Genomic DNA, 18,200 nt, shown 5'->3' on the forward strand with positions numbered 1-18,200 from the left:
CCGTCGGGAGTATCGTCTTTATTGCGGATGCAGTTCGTTTTCTAGTTTTATTTTGAAGGCCCATTAGAAACATATTCGTAGAAGAGCTACACATACTACAACCGATTAGAAGCAGAATATGAAACCAATAGGAGTAAACACTTCAAAAGCGAGGGACATTTTCTAAACAAGAAACGAGATATATCCCCATTCCCCACACATCTTTATCTTTCTTGTTATTTTACGAGATAAGTCTACTTCTAAGTGATAAAACAATACTTTTCGATCCAAATAAAGGAGGTTTAGTATTTTTCCCTTTGCATAACAAATATGATAGGCCTCAAGAAAGTTAAAGTAGGTTAAATTTCAAAACAGAGTAATTTCAGTAATAAGAATGTAACGTTGATGAAGTGTATGTAGGCCTAATAAAAGATCCCTTTTTTTAGAGATGAACATGATGAACTTTATTATGCTGATGTCTAACATTTAACATAGCCTACAATTCCCAGAGACCATTTAGATCAATGTCAATTAGGCTATGATTTAATCTTAATGGTATAAAGATATCACTTCACTACAAAGTAATGTGACTCTAGGTTGTCTTCACTTTTAAATAAATCTATACAGGAGAGTTAAACCTGCATGCTAATTATTGTTTTTGTATGCCCTAAGGTCATTTATTATGGAAATATTTATATTCATCATCATGACATGTTGCATGGTGATGGGTGTTGCATTCTGATTTGAGCATCAGTGCAAGGCTAGTATGAGACTCCTGTCAGTGTCAAAATGTTTGGTTGGATCTAAAATGTTTCTGTAGTAGTCTATGTGTGGTGAGTCTGTACTTGTCTTTAGCTACACGTTCTTGTAAATCTGTGGCCTTAATGCCATAGTACATTTTTAATTGTTGCGTAAAGTTGAAGGACAGGGGCATTTCATGTGAAGTCACCCTGGGGCACCCTAAGGGGTTAATCCGGGCCTGATGTTCTGCAGTGTTATCACCCAACTGAGTGCCAGCAGTAAGGAAACCTCATGAATCCCAGAAAACTGATCCTAATCAGGATTCAGGAATCAGCCCTAATTTTGTGTAAAAGTGTTACTTTTAGTCAGTGTTGGGAACGTTACTTTAAAAAAGTAATTAGTTATAGTTACTCACTACTTGTTCCAAAAAGTAACTGAGTTAGTAACTGAATTACTTTATAATAGAAATAACTAGTTACCAGGGAAAGTAACTATTTGCTTTAGCCTACTGTAAAAAAAGAAAGTTGCTATATGTCAACAAATTTTGATTTTTCTGAGCAGTTTTCACAAGTCAGTTGAAATGAGTAGAACAGACAGGTAGGCCTACTTGTAGGCTATGCTACATAACCTTTAATATTTATTACACATCAACATACAGCAAGATGTTTATAGTGCACTTCAAGTATTTTGTTCTCAACAAAAGTAGTAGAAGAAACTGCTGAATGTACCGTGCTGATCTGCTATACGTATCACTGCATTCACTTCAGGGGTGTCGGCTAAAACACCACTTAAGGCCAAAAATGAGAGGAGGAGTAAGGATTTATCCTATGTTTATTTCCTTCTTTAACATACACAGCAGCATACAGATCCCAGGAACAGAACAATAGCAATATTCGGTTTGTGATGACACGCTAAACAGCTGTTGCAACCGGCAAATCGCGGCCGTTTAACCCATTGATGACGGCTGCTGCGCGATGCCACATTGTATCTCCTGCCTGATGCTGCGTCACACAGCATTGTTACTTTATCTAATTTTCATGGCGTGCGCAACATAGAATGCACCGTCATTGGTTCAAATACACATGAGGTGGGTTTTGTTGATTTTTTAAGACCACGTGACCACCCAAAAATGTGTGGTTTGCCGAAAATCACGCCAATCAAAACATTAATAAATAAATAATAATAAAAAAAATACGCCAGCTGTGTAGGCGATGGTGTATTACAGAACAGTTACTGGCGTTCGGAACGCAGAATCAAGGTCTACTATAGGCTACTGACGAAAATCACACAACACATTGCATCTATTTATTAACAATATTTATGAATTTAGGCTATATTTTGCTTCTCCAACTCAAATTCAGCCCAGCCAGGCGATAGTTAAGTTTCAGTTTCGTTTTCATCTCCGTGGTATACAGCCGTTTGGACCAGCTGATCGGCTCCTGACAGCAGGAGTCAGTCTGCGTTGCAGTTGTACTGGGAAGTCGGATTTATGGTGCCAGTGATAACTGAACTAAATAATAAAATAAAGCCATCTTCTCCTTCCTATATCTGTCTATCTTTATCCCTCTACTGCACACTCAGTCACTACTATCCATGCTAAAAGGAAGCAGGATTATAACCTCGTTTAGCACATAATTTTAAGTATTTTATATTATTTATTCTTTTTTTTCTCCCCCATCTAATTTTGACGATTTTTAGAAAAATGTGTTGGTTTGTAAGCGCTAAGGGAGTATGTTTAAATAAAACCTGTGAACCTTAACTTTTAAATGTATTTTATTTCATGTCTCTATGTGCTACACAGGCTTAGATATTAAGGTTTTGGTAGACTTGACAATTTGTACTATTTTTTCAGAAAACCCTCAGGCATTAAGGAAATGCATCCTAGATTGCCATACTCATCAATGGGTTAATAAGGTGCATAAATTATAATTTGTAGAGTTCAGGAAACTCCATGCACTTACTCACAAGGGCGATGCAAACAAACTCAGGGAGAGCACGTTTCAACCGTGGATTGATAGGTGGTTACTGCGGGAACGTGCACGCTCACACAACAGTGAGAGAGAAAGAAAAAGAAACTTCACTAAACAGGCGCTCCGGCTGACTGACGTGACGGCGCAGTTATAATGTCATCCACACTGAATAAAACACAACTTAAAACACACCGGTCTCCTCACTAGCAGTTTTTGTAGTATGGAGCCAGGGGTGCGTTCGGATTACACAGTTTATTCAATCAATTCATAGTAACGCACCACATTTAACGTTCAGTAACGATAACGGAGTTGTAACGACGGAAAAAGTAATTAGTTAGATTACCCCGTTACTGAAAAAATAACGGCGTTGCGTAACGCCGTTATTTTAAACGGTGTTATTCCTAACACTGCTTTTAGTACTGTCTTGCACTGGTGCAAAGGAACACCACGGGATCGAAGTTCTAATTTACAGCCCAATGAAGGAGCCTGAAACTGGCTGCCCCTTCAAAGGTCACCTATTGTGCAAACATTTTTCTCAATCACCACATTGCTGAGATCCTGTTTTTAAAAACCTCATCAGATTTCTATCCCCTTATTCTAACCTTTATTTCTACAGGTAAATCCCATTGAGACCGAAGACTCTTTTGCAAGGGAGACCTGTTTTCCTTTCCCACGTTACCATTCACACACACATTCATACACTGATAGCAGGCTAACTATCGACATTCATACTTATGATGGCATGAGGGGAGAAGTCCTATTTTTCACTCGCTGACGCTGACACAAACACACACACACACACACACACACACACACACACACACACACACACACAAAATGACTTACCAGTTCGAGAATTGATGGTAAAGAAGTTCTGTGGATTTCCACTGATGATGCGGTAGTTGAGCCTGTCAGCAGCAGTAGTGGGTGGTGTTGCATCAGGGTCCTGGGCGTGGATCTGGACCACAGAAGTGTCCCGTGGGGAGTTCTCAGGCACGGCGGGCCGGTAGAGAGGCTCTGACGTCAGCGGGGCGTTGTCGTTAACGTCCTCCACCTGGATGAAGACCTCCATGGTGGCAAACTGGGGCACTATGCCATGGTCCCTGGCATACACCGTCAGCCAATAGGAGTCTTTGGTCTCGCGGTCCAACATATCTGTGGTGTAGATCACCCCTAGTGGAAAAAAGAGACAACAAGATTACTTAAATACTTTGTTTATTTATTTATGTTCAACCACACATGAGAAGTGAGACCTGACAGGGAATGTCTTAAGTACTGTGAAAACAACTGCTAAACCTCTGACATCATTATGTACAGGACAGTAAATTTGAGATGACCTTTCTTTAAAAAAAAAAAAAAAAGGAAAAAGTATCCTCAGAGGTTTTTTGGGCGATATACTTAACTCTTTCAGTACATTCTATCCACTTGAACAGTCTGTTGTGAAGGCCACACTACTAACGCTTTATTTAATTGTGAGTGTAAACCTGTCCTTATCCATCTTCTGACCTTAGCTCCGAGATCATCTTCATGGGTAATGTTATAGGAAATATTTCCCACTCACAACTCTCACTTAATTTTGTTATTGTTACTTAAACAACTCTTTATCAGCCACTTTTCACCATGTTGCTGAAGAAGGATTAGGGATTATTCTCAACATAACTGCTCTTCCTTACAACCTCTCCATTACCAGTGAAAGTTATGTGGTGTCCCCAGTTTGAACTACATTTGGAAGGCTCCTTCATATGCGGCCGAGAAATGCAGCCTTCGTTTCACGGTTTTGAAGGGTCCAACATATGTATCCTTTGCGGCCCAACATATCCCAAGATTCATTGCGTTTTTTTCAGAGATGGCATAAAATAAAATAAAAAATAACAAAACAGCAACGGGTTGCTCCATCTTCTTAACTTTTATCTTCCTTTCTTTTTTTCTTGTCTTTTCTTTTTATTTCTTTTAGTACTTTTTCTTTCTTTTCATCTGGTAGACAACTTCTTTTTATTTTTTCCTCCGTTGACAAGGCTGTTTCCGTTGGCAGCAATTAGGGTTGCTAGGCAGCAGAGGAGCGGCGAGTCGTCACGCAAGGTAACGGCTTGTTACGCAAACCGGAAATGCTCGTAAACGGAGACCTGCGGAGACTGTCTCATTTAACAACGCTCGTTCGGCCTTCGATTCGGCCTTCACGGGCTATGGCCTTCATAGACCGCGTAGACCGCGTCCTTAGAAGGATGCGGCCCCTCGATTGAGACACAGCTTGGATGTGTGGTGATCACAGCTGGCTGCTGTGCGTTCCTCCTCCTCCTTCTGCCGCTCACACCTGGTCTGCATCATCAATCAACCCACCTACATCTACTCCTGGTTCCCCTGCAGCGATTGCCAGATCATACTTCGCACTACAGTGGTAATTATACGTGCCTGGCTCCAGTATATTTTCTATATCGCTCTCTCTCTCGTCTCTTGTTGTTTTTTGACCACATCCTAACTTTGTTTTCCTCTGCCTGCAGTTACCCGGATCACTCACCCCAGCCCGCCTGCCTCACTCTCCCCCTGGCTTCCTCATTCACTACCAGCTTCCCCACCTCATTCAATAACCCTTTTTTTCATCAATCCAACACTGTCTCTGTCTGCTCTTGGGTTCAGCATCGTTTAACGTAACAGGATGACTTTTGTACTGAGGAACAACATCTATGGAGAGCTATACTGGACAATTTTGTTGAATTAGCTTTGTTTCCCATAGTTTCATGAGATATGATAAACATATTTCCTCTGTTGTGTTTACTTAGTTTAAATTCTTTATTTCTTTTTCATTATTATTTTCTTTCATTAATGTATGTGTACATGGATATGTACAAGCATGTGCAGATTTATTTCTGTATGTATACGTGTGGGTATGTGCAGGTTTGTGTGTATTTACTGCATATGTAGCTGTATATGTATACTGTTATTTCTCTCTTGTTTCTCAATGTAGTACTTAAAGAGGACCTATGATAATTTTCGACTTATGACCTATACACGATGTTATAATGATTTATAGTCATGTTTAACCATACTAGAGTACAGTGGCGGCTCCTGACAATAATCTCAGGGGGGGCAATTGTTGCCATGATGGGAAATATGACCCAAAATTAACCTAAATCAGATAGCATATGACAATGTCATATTGCATTTAACTGTTTGTTTTTCCTGTTCATCTGGCATAACCACTCTGGCAACATTAGACAAGCATTGCACTGTACAGTATTTTTGGAAATTAAGTTAGTTAATTTCTTGAATAAAATTATTTTAGCTCTAAAATGATTTAATTATCCGGCTGTGGCCATCACAGATAACTTGTCATCTACCAGTGTGCTCCTCAGATAGGCTTCCTTTAAAAGTTAGGAGACAAAAATGGATGCTGGCATAGCATGTGCAACATTAACAGTGCTAATCATCACATTGGTTTGGGTTACTACTGTCTACAGCACTTGGTAGGCGGGTTTATGTCGGACGGTGAAAGCAGCTGTCAGCTAAACGACGATCAACAGCTGATCGCCGTTCAATAGCCGATCAGCTGTTGAACGGCGCTGGCTCGTATATGCAGATTGATGTTTAATGTTTGTTTTACCTTTTCTGAGAGATGATGCATAGGGGTGACACCCAAAGTTATCCATGCGGTCTCTGTGCTACCATCAGGATGGATAAAAAGCCAATATACAGTCCATATCATCATGCAGCGGCAGCAGGACAGAGCGTTAGCGCATTAGCATCCTGCTAGCCTCGTTAGCCGTTCAAACGAGCCCCGTGAAAATCCGCGTTTATAAGATCCCCCAATCCATCTTGGTAGATACTTGCTTGATGGTTACATTTTGTCTGGGAAAGACCTAGTCCGAGTCCGATCAAGTAAGTAGCTTGCCAGCCTAGCCTGAGTTGATATAAAGTTGTGTTGGTCTTGAATATGACCGCTCTGGGCTGCATACTGGACATGTGACTGTATCAGTCACTGTAATTGGTTTATTGTTTACTGTACGTATGACGACAACACGTTAGGGCGAGCACCCCCGGAACCCATAGAGATTGCATTGCGAGGCCTGCAGTTTGAAAAAAAAAAGTTTTACATTGATGTCTATGAGAGCGCTAGGGGCGATTTTCAACCAGCCCGACATCGCCCCAGAGTGACGGTACAGAGCACAGACGCTGATTGTACAATGATATTCAGACTTAGATGCAGGTAAAAACTGTATTGAAATCATAAATTATGATTATTAATACAAAAAAAAAAAAAAAAACATCATTATTATTCATTATTATATTTTCGTTTTTTGCTGATATGGCTCAAGGAGGGCGGCGCCCTATCGCCCTCTATGGGCGAGCCGCCACTGCTAGAGTATCAAGTAATTACGTACATGCATTTCGACGTATTCCCTGCTGACCGTCTGGGGTGGCTGTGCAGAGCACTAAAAACTATGGCAGCCGGTCGAGCCGAACTTGTTAAAATTTCCGGGATGTGTGAGTCACGCAGTGATCGTTTCTGTCATGTTTCCATATATGGTAATGCTGCAGCCTGCTACTCAGGCAAGCTCCCAGGTTGCTATATATAGCAGGGGGTGACATTACTAGCCCAGTGCTCGCTTAGCTCAGCCGGTATGGAGTTTGTCTAAGAAACAGCAGACCCGAGTTCGCGTCCCGCCCGGGCTGTTTCTTTTTTCACTATATTTGATCAAAGTAGGTCTACAGGTTCCTATCGTTTAACACTGATTCAGTGTCATAAACCTTTTTGTATTATTTGTGTGCCACTGTCACCTGCCATTTATACTAATAATAGTACCTTACAAAGCATAAAATTGTCATAAAATCTACTACACCAAATACCATTGCTCTAGTACGCTAGATGCACCGGCAAAAGGAGGGGGGGGGGAGCACGACTTCCCTTCGCAAGGTAACCAATCACAACGGAGTTGGGTTTGCAGGAAGGGGGGGGGGAGCAGAAGCAAAGTGTTTACAGGGCCTGCTGGATCGCCAAAATAAGAGAAAGAGCTTCCCGAAAATCTACATAGTTTTTTGTGATGTGATTCGTGTCAGGTTGCTCTATAGCAGTTTTTAACAAGAAATTAAGACCAGAAAAGTAGTATAATAGGATCTCTTTAAAGCACATCAGCATGATTGTGTTGAAGTACGTTGTACATGCACAAACAAAAGCTAGCTCTTGAACTTAACACAACTTGAGTCTACTGTCTACTGTATTTTGAAAAAAGGTGAACCACTATGTTTGAGTATTAACTTATGGATGTGTTGTACACCTGCTTTGATGCAGGGGGACAAGTGTGCAATGTTCAAGGTCAGCTGTAATTAATTCAGAGTTGCCCTGTGCTGTGTTCTCCCTGCAGCACTGTACATTCATCTCTGCCTGCCTCTGGCCCCTTGGCTGCACTGCTGCTGTGCCCCATACTGCACAGGCTTCACGCTCCGGCCTACTAGCCTAGCTTTCCAATCGAGAGTGAGGCGTTCGTGGGGTAGTGGTTACTTATTTCTGAACACACCACACCAAACAAGCTTAGTGTCATGGATGACTGAAAACAATACTACTACGACAAACAACATAGGGCCACGTCCACAAAGAAATTTGTGTCTTCGTGAGCAGAAAAAAAAACAGCATTTGTGACTGGTAGTATCAGATCAAGCAAACTAGTTATTGACTTGTATTTATTCAAGGAAAAATACCACTGAGCCAAATAACAGAAATGCATCAGCTACCCTGAGCTTTACTTCAAGGTTGGACAGTAGAAACTAAAGGACAGGAATGCAGGATATTCTAAGGTGACAACAACCAGACTTTGGCTCTACATACACAACTGGCAAGATGCTACATCGGCCAATCGTATACAGTGCCATGCCATAAGTACGAGAGCCCGTTAGTCTGACAGCTCAAAGGTCATAGAAGTTTTTTTCTTTCAAAGGTTTTTTTATTAAATGTAAGTAACAAAGAAATTGTAGCACAATGATTACACATTTTTTTCCCTTTTTTTCCCGAACATACCCCACCCACATCCCACCCTCACACCCAACAACACGAAATATACACTACAAGAAACAAAAATAAACAATCATATAGAAGTTTTTTTAACCTTAAAGCGGCTACGAGTAACATTTAAATATCTTTTAAACAGCCTCATGTTTCCTCTGATAATCATAAATTACCTTTAACAGCAAACGAGACCATCAGTGCAAAGAAAGACGTTTTTAAATAGTTTTTATTACTCCTTTTGGTCTGGTCGCACACCCAGTCCGATTTTCGGTTCGCTCGTGCAAGCTCTATGGTCACATATCCATATTGGTCGCAGATTTCAGTTTGGCGCTGCAACGTGAATTGAGAAGCCTATCCCTCCAGGTGAGGGAAGGGGAGCGGGAGCCTTGTTTGATACAGTTATTTGTCGTCATAATGACTGATAACGGGGCTGAACCATCAAAGAAAAAAAAGAGAATGCAATGAAGAAAAGCTAAAAGGGAGAGTGATATAGGCTACGGGGGACGAGGGCGTTGCCAAGCAACGTGTATACAATTTCACGAGAGCGAAACTAGACTGCAGTGTTTACTCCTAAATGAATGAGCGGTTGGTACTAACACAAAGTTTGCTTTGCTTCACCATCATCAGATAACCATTATCTGAAATAGTCATTATTTACATCAACAACACAAACACATTACCTCATCGTGATCCATACTAACTGCCGTCTCTCGTTCATTCGCTTTCTGTGAGGACACGTCTTTCAGCTCCGTGAGAGAGAGTAGTTAGGTGACACTGCTGCATCTACTCATTGCAATCAGGTGTGTGTGGCAGTGACTGGCATTAGTTGATGCAGTGTCAAAACCACTCTCACGGAGCCGAAAAGAGTCCTCACACTTTCAACACACGGACATGCACTATATTGCGCCCTTCTCAGTTCACACTCGCACGCCTGTCACGCGCTAGTAAACAGCTTTGCGACAGCGGGCGTCGTAAAAATACTACCGCTTTTGTCCAAAGGGGACGCCAACGTGCCATCATACTCGTAGTGGCTTTAATAATACTCATTCACTGACTGAAGATTTTGTAAATACACTGCATGTTATGGGCCTGCAGCCCTTAATTACAAGGCCAAGCAGGATTAAAATAAATAGTGCCACGTTAATAGACAATATATTCACGAATGTTATGGGGGATGAAATAGAAAGTGGACTCCTGATAAATGTCATAAGCGACCATTTACCTGTATTTGCTATATACGATTGGAAACAAAAGTTGCAGCAGAAACCAAACAAAGATATATATGTTAGGTTGGAAACTGAGGAGAGGATAGAAGCACTGAAAAATGACTTATTGACGCAAAATTGGGACTCTGTATACAAGGAGAAGGATGTTAATGCAACTTTTGATTTATTCCTGCAGATACAGTCATATGAAAAAGTTTGGGAACCCCTCTCAGCCGGCATTATAATTGACTCTGCTTTCACACAAAAAAGATAAAAGTGGTATGTCTTTCATTTACCAGGAACAGCTAAGTACTGGGATGTTTTCCAAACAAAGATTTTTTGAAAAGCAGCATTTGGTTGCATGAAATAAAATAAAATGTGAAAAACTGGCTGTGCAAAAATATAGGAACCCTTGTGGTCTTGCTGATTTTAATGCATGTAACAGCATGGAAAACTGATGACTTTAAACACAAAATTGGTTGGATTATGTTGTTAAGCCTTGAACCTCATATAAAGGTCTGTTTAATCATGATAAAAGGTATTTTAGGTGCCTAAATGCAAGTTTCACTTCTCTTTGACTTTCTGCAGAAGTGAGACAGAATGGGATCATCAGCCCCCAAAAGATCTTAAAAACAAAGATTATTCATTGTCATGGTTTAGGGGAAGGCTACAAGAAGCTTTCCCAAAGGTTTCAATTGTCAATTTCTACTGTAAGGAACGTTGTCAGGGAATGGAAGGACAGAGGCACAGTTGCAGTTAAACCCAGGTCTAGCAGACCAAGAAAAGTACAAGAGCGGCATATGCGGCGGATTGTGAGAATGGTTGCACACAACCCAAAGATCACCTCCAAAGACCTGCAAGAACATCTGGCTGCAGATGGTGTATCTGTACATGGTTCTACAATTCAGTGCAATTTGCACCAAAACATCTGTATGGCCGGGTGATGAGAAGGAAGCCCTTTCTGCGCCCACGCCACAGATACAGTTGCATGGAGTATGCAAAAGCTCATTTAGACAAGCCAGATTCATATTGGAAGAAAATGCTTTGGACTGATGAGACAACAATTAAGTTATTTGGTCTTTATAAAAAGCAGATGTTTTGGTGCAAATTGCGCTGAATTGTTGAACGAGGCTCGCCGCTTGGTCATATTGGGCCATATATTCCTGACGCCGACGCCGAGATCAGACCCGTCACACTTACGGTGCAACAACAACAACAACATGGTCCAGCTGTGCCAAAACATACAGATGTAGGTTCACTGTGTACAGCGGCAGTCATGTCAAAAATATCATTAAAACAGCATGAAGACGCACCCTGATCGAAAATACACACATATTAATAGTAATTCAGCAACATACTAAACACAATAACAACAGCAGTGTGTGCTCAGCTGCAAAAATAAAGGCAGACATCAGCCTACCTGAAAGTGAAAGTGTGCCGGCTGACGGAGGACAACACCGGTGCTTCGCTGTACTATATTGGAATTCCACATGGACACTGCCGTCAACTTTGGGTTCATATTATCCTCAGGAACAACACACAGCTGGGTGAGTTTCACTATGCTAACCGGCGCTTCCTTGGCTAAAGTACAACCAACAGCTAAACAGATGCAAAATACACATATTTGCAGAATGTATTGGAAGCCCAATGTCCTCACTCCACACGCCCACCTCGTCTTGCAGACCACCGGGTCTGCAATCTCAACGCTGATTGGCTGTGGGGGCGCGGCGCCCGGCGGCGCTGCAGAAAAAGATGAAAATGTTCATCTTTTTCTGCGGCGCCGTGTTTGCCGCACAAGCCTTCGATTCACGCTCCTTCGATGACGCAATTTCTACACGCCGCAAATGGCCGCGCTCCCGATTCACGCGCCTCTCATGAGGCGCGGCCACGTGCCGCGCAAGCGCCCGCCGCTGGACGCCGATTATTGGGTGGACGCGCGGCCACGCGCTAGTACATTGACTTTGTATGTAATCTCGCCGCGCGGCCAGTGCGGTGTGTTCGCAGCTTAACAGCAAGAAATCTTGGTGTTAAGTTCGACTCCAACCTGTCCTTTGATCAACACATCAAAGAGATTACCAAAACTGCGTTTTTCACTTACGGAACATATCAAAAATACGATCCAGTCTGTCCATGGCTGACGCGGAAATATTAATACACGTCTTTGTATCTTCTCGGCTTGACTACTGTAACGTACTACTGTCTGGGTTGCCCAGGGCAAGTACTCGAAGCTTACAAAAGGTACAAAATGCTGCGGCGAGGCTTTTGACCAGAACTAGAAAATACGACCACATCACCCCCGTTCTTGCGTCGCTCCACTTGCTTCCGGTTCATGTCAGATCACTTTAAGGTGCTGCTATTGACCTATAAGGCATTAAATGGGCTTGCACCTTCATATTTGTCTGACCTAGTTGCGCGGTATGCCCCATCACGGGCACTACGGTCTACGACTGCAGAGCTCCTGTCTGTCCCCACTCCCCAGAGTTAAGAAAACTGCCGGCAGCAGGGCTTTCTCGTATCGAGCTCCTTCATTATGGAACACACTCCCGATAGAGATCAGACAATCTGAGTCTATCGAGGTGTTCAAGTCTAAACTTAAGACTTATCTCTTTGAATTAACCTTTGGTTAGAGCTCGTCCACCTCTCTGCTGGCGCGGGGTCGGTGGCGGGTCACCCTGTCTGGGGTCGGTTCTCTGGCCTCTGCTGGGAGGGAGCTTGCTCTGGGGTAGGTCTTGGGGGCAGTTCCGGTGGGCTGCCCTGGCCGCTCGGGCTGGGGCAAATTGGCGTCTGACCGTGGGCGCCGCTGCTGCGGGGTGTGATCATGCCTTGCCTCCGGACGTGCGATCGCGGCGACCTGCGGGGCTTGGCTGGGTAGGTCATGTCGGCTGATGGGGTTGTGCCGGGGGCGGGGCATTGGGGCGGCGGCGCAGATTGTGTAATTGTTGCACTGGTGGGTGGGCACTGCGATGTTTTTAATCGTTTAGACGCGGGTTGCTTTTGACCGCCTCGGGAGAACTGCGGATAGATTGTCCTGGGGCGGTTAGAAGCAATCTATGCAATTTGCGTTTTAACTGTTTTCAAACTGTTTTAATCATTTATCCCTGCCTGGCGGTCCGCTCTGTGGCGTCGCTGTTGGCGTCTGTGTTTCGCTGCCCGGAGTCGGTGCTCCTCCGGCTGGTTATAGCGTTATTAATAACAGCCTGAGGAGCTGCCTCGGTCTCGGTTTGACTGAGCTTGAGTGCCACTGAAAAAGTGTCCTGCCGACGCAAATCGCATAACTGATACCATTTCTCTAACATTTGTTCTCTTCTGTCTATCTTCCATGATTGGCTGAGCGATTCCCCGGGGGTTCTCTCCCTCTGTCTACCAAGCACTCTCCATGCCACTCGACTGACTCCGAGTTCTGTGCGGAATCAGCCGTCCTATGAACGGATGCTCCCCGCCTGCTATTGCCTCACATCAGCACTGATTCACCGTTCATCAGGATAGTACTCTTTCTACTCGCTTGCTTGTTCAAGCTTTAAATTAATTTTTGCTTTGCTCATTGGTTGCCTGTCTGTCCTCTTCCAGTTTTCCCTGGTGGTGACGAGACGGTGTGGATCTGGTCCCCCCTCTGGCAACATCTGAGAATGGATCATCAACGCGGAAGATGCTACAGTGGTTACGGACGCCACCTGGAGACGTGGGATGTAATCCCGGCGCTGGAAACCTTAGTTTTCCCTGGTTGAGACGAGACGGTGTGGATCCTCTGGCAGCATCTGAAGTCTTCCTGCATCCACACTATTCGCACTTTACTTTAGTATTACCATGTAAACATCTGGTCAATGATCAAATTCCTTCGTGATTTTCTCTACTTATGACATCTATTGCAGTGTGTCCTGGGAGAGGGATCCCTTACTCTGTCGACTCTCCCTGAGATTTCTTCAAATTTTTTAATCCCGGTAAAGGGTTTTTTACTGGGAGTTTTTTCTCAGCCGAGCTAAGGGTGTAAGGGCATGGTGTCATATTGTATCACATTGTATGGAATGTAAAGCCCACTGAGGCAAATGTCTATTTGTGACTTTGGGCTATACAAATAAAACTGATTTGATTTGATTTGATTTTGATTTATGAGGCTTGCTAAGGCTTGGCGAACAATGGACATAAATCCCCCCCTTTCCTCCTCTTCCTCTTCCTTTGAGCTACCACACAAGTTAACGACTGTGGTATGAAATTGTAAATTTCATTGGCCATGCACTGGTCGAGCCACAGCGATATTCTTGGTTAGTATGATGCCCCAGGCTGTTGCGTGTTTCAAAAAAATATGATTCACAGTCCCGATAAACTTTCGAGTATTATGTCCACCCACAGTTTTAGCACCTTTATGCATACATTTGCTCTAAACACCCTCACGTTACGCATACCTTTAGTCTCAAATTCACATCACTTACAATAGTTCTACACCTTTTACAAAACTACTTTTAACTGAAACCTCACAGCCTGTTCCACATTTAAGACTATTTGTTAGCAGTCTGCTTGGCCGACTAGAACATGTCATTTTATGATTAAAGTCTGACATAACCCGGTTCTGTCTTCCACTTTGTTTCATCTCCAATGTTATATACTTTCAAAAAACACTCACCTGTCTTTTCATCAACAGCAAATCTTCCAAGCCCACTCCCATCATGGATGGAGTACTGGATTTCTCCATCTCTGCCAGTGTCGTCGTCATTAGCTGTAACTTTGAGCAGCGTAGTTCCAATCCGGGCGTTCTCTTTGATTAATCCTGTCATGGCAAAGTCTGTAAAGTATGGAGAGTAGAGGTTTTCGTTCACATCTACCACCTCAAACTCCACAAAGGTGACAGAGAGAAGAGAAACAGGCCTTCCCTTGTCTTTAGCCTTCACAGTGAGGTTGTAGAACTGCTGGATCTCGTAATCCAGCTCCTTGGTCAGCCGAATAGCCCCGCTGGCCCTGTCCACTTCAAACCATCCATTGTAGTCGTTGGCAAGAGAGTATCGGACCTGACCTCCCAAGCCCAAATCTGGGTCCTGGGTTTCTAACCAGGCCACAACTGTTCCCACTGGAAGATCCTCCAGAGCTCTGGCTTTGTACACACTAGGGATAAATAGTGGGGGACAGTCATTTACATCCTCCAATATGATTTTCAAAGTGGTCACAGAAAAGCGCTGGTTTCCTTTCTCTGCCTTATCCCTAGCCTCAATCTTCAGATTGAAAGCAGAAACAAACTCCCGGTCCAGTTGACCAGCAACATACACTATCCCATTAGTGGAGTTGATACCAAACGGGGTGGTGCTGGTCAAAACAAGGTACACAATCTCTCCATTGGGTCCCTGGTCTTTGTCAGTGGCCTCAACCTGGATGATATCTGTACCGATGGCAGTGTTTTCAGGTATTACAATTCTATAGCCTCCTTCTTGCAAAAACTGTGGTGTATTGTCATTAGCATCCTCTATGCAGACAGTGAGTAAATGCCATGCAGTTTTCTGTGGCAGGCCAAGGTCATAGATAGTTAGGTTGAGGAGATAGCGATCCCTCTTCTCTCTGTCCATAGGCAAGAAAATACTGATAACGCCAGTGTCCATGTCAATGGTAAAACAGCTGTCACTGTTTCCATCTGATATGGAGTATAGAATCTGACCATTAAAACCTGTATCGCCATCGTAGGCATTCACCTTGAAAACACTTGAGCCAACCTTAAGGTCTTCTCGTACAGCAATATCTGTGGGAAAAGCTTTGTCAAACTGGGGCGTTTGTCGATTGACAGAGAAAAGGTCAATAAAACCGTCCTCGATTTTGGGCTTGGTGCTAGCTTTGGACTTTTTCAATAACTTTTCAGCCAACTTCTGGGCTACCCTTGTCTCTTTACAGTTGAAACCTTTGGGAGGAGATTTCCCATTAACAATTGAGATGTTAACAAACATAGGATCAGAAAAATTCTCACCGTCGGTGGCAGTTATTTTGAGACTGAAGACACTATTCTTTGGACTAGCTGAGGCAAGGGAACGTTGCAGTGAAAGAACCCCTGAATCCGGGTTGAGGTCAAAATACCCCAATTCATTCCCTGACATGATCTTATATTTGACCAGCTCTAACTCATCTATATCAATAGCAGACGTTGTGGTAATAATTTCATCCACTGGGAAATCTCTTGAGATCACCCCCTGACATGCAACCTTCTCAAACAATGGCTGGTTATCGTTGACATTTTCCAGGTGGATCGTTACATTAACTTCACTCTCTCGTCTGTAAGGTGACCCCCAATCAGATGCTCTGACAAGAAAAACAAAGCTCTCTGATGAGGATTCAAAGTCCACCTCTTTAGTGGTGCTGATGATACCAGAAAACTGATTGATTTTGAAGGGTATTGGCTGAACGCTGGAAATGCTGTAAGTTATGTATCCATTTTCTCCTTTATCAACATCCACGGCTGACACTGTTATTACTTTGGTCCCAACTGGTACGCTTTCATTGACCAAAACCTCATAATAGGATTGCTCAAACGTTGGTGTGTTGTCATTGGCATCCTCAATGGTTACCCGCACTTTAATCTTTAGCTCACTATCAATTTCTAATACATCAAGATTGAAGACATCCTGGGTGACCTGAGTGAACCACTGAGTTGTGGAGATTACACCTGTTTGAGTGTTTATTTGAAAGAAAGCTGAATCTGGAGTAGATGTAAGGATATATTTAGCATCATCAGGCTCTGGCTTGATTTTAACAGCATCTACAATCGTGCCCGGTGGTGAAATTTCACTCAAAATAACATCATATATCTTGCGTTCAAACTTGGCTTCCGCTGTCTGTCGTTTCTTGATCATAATGTGGACGACCTTGACGGCAGAGAATTTCTGTGGGGTTCCCCTATCTTTAGCCTGCAAGGATAGGTTACAGCCATAGGGGTAAGTCTCCCAATTTAATGGTTCAGCGCCTTTTATGGCAAATTCGCCTCCTACAGATCTATCTACTAGGAACTGCTCTGAGGGGTCTCCATCCACAATGACTAGCGAGTCTATTTCTCCATTCAAGCCTTCATCTAGGTCCTCAACAGTGACCATTACATACACAGGGTTTTTATCAAGCCAAAAGGGGGAGTGGGTGACAACATTTATAACTGGGGCATGCTCGTTCACACGCTCTACATGGATAAAAAGCTTGGCTGTGCTGCTGACCCCATTATTTCCATAAAGCTTCATGCCTCTGTCTACTGCCAGGATTTCTAAGTCATATCGGCTTTGCTCATCAACACTGAGCTTTCCACAGAGAGAAACCACTCCACTGGTTGGGTGTACTGCAAACAGCTCAATTTTCTCCTTGAAAAAATAATAAAACTCCCCATTGGAGCCAATATCTGCATCTGTGGCGGTAACTTGTGCTATACTAGTCCTTAGAGGGGTGCTCTCTGCTATGGTCACAGAGTAAGTGGTGGGGGAGAATAAGGGTCGAAGGTCATTCATATCCAACACCTGGATGCTGACTTTAGTCCAGGTCTCGAGAAGGGCCTCTCCCTTGACAGAGGCTTTGACTGTCAATACATAATTATCCTGAATCTCTCTGTTCAAGATAGCCGCGTTGCCACCTTTAGTCCTTATGCGCATGAAGCAGAAGTCGCCGAGCACATATTCCTCTGCCTTGAAAAAGCCTTCGTCGTCGCCCAAGGTGATTCTGTAGCGAATCTCCCAGGATCGCTGGGCCAGGTGGATGCCCATTTTAACTTTACTCTTGGCATAGGTGCGTGCTGCTGAGTTTTCGTAAACCGTAGCATGGTAGACAGCCTGAGTGAAGCCAAAACGAGGGCCATCCTGAGGGGCCGCCTGGGTTTTATGGCTGCAGCAAGGTGGCGGCTTGAAGAGCAGCAACAGCAGCAGCAGGGCCAGGCCAAGGAGAGGAGCTCGCATGCCTGCCCTATGGCCCATATTCACATCCATTCCATCGTCACGTCATCCTGAAACAGAAGGAGACAGAGACAGGGAGAGAAAGGTTAGCCCAAGGGGTAGGGATTTACAGTTTGTATTTGTTTCTAATTATCCAATTGAATGCAGAGATTAATTGGTGGTTTGGAAGGGGGCATCCAGTTTCGGCGCCACTAAAATTAAAGCTGACATCATCTGGATACTGAAAGTCAATGGCAAGTTTACGAAAAACCAGAGGTGGTTGGAGAATAAACAAAATCATTGTGAGGCTTGGAATAGAAGGGTAATATTGCCAAAACAAACATTAAACAAAAATAACTGCAGCGGACGCAATGATAGGCTGCCACACCCTGACCCCATCATAACCCTCTTCCTGAAATACATGACAATTGTAGCA

The 18,200-nt window shown here is 43.4% G+C and overlaps 1 protein-coding gene across 1 annotated transcript in view; it reads right to left on the reverse strand.

The window, feature by feature from the left end:
• Positions 1 to 17,818, reverse strand: part of fat3a (FAT atypical cadherin 3a) — a gene marked incomplete at its 5' end in the record, with an annotated part of 180,183 nt that extends 162,365 nt beyond the window's left edge. The window contains 2 exons of the mRNA XM_080054049.1: positions 3,537 to 3,863; positions 14,509 to 17,818. Coding sequence (XP_079910175.1) covers positions 3,537 to 3,863; positions 14,509 to 17,818 — 3,637 coding nt within the window. The remainder of the gene's footprint in view (positions 1 to 3,536; positions 3,864 to 14,508) is intronic.
• Positions 17,819 to 18,200: the final 382 nt, after the last annotated feature.

The sequence above is a fragment of the Ammodytes marinus genome, assembly GCF_949987685.1.
Source record: "Ammodytes marinus genome assembly, chromosome: 3".
Lineage (NCBI taxonomy): Eukaryota > Metazoa > Chordata > Actinopteri > Uranoscopiformes > Ammodytidae > Ammodytes > Ammodytes marinus.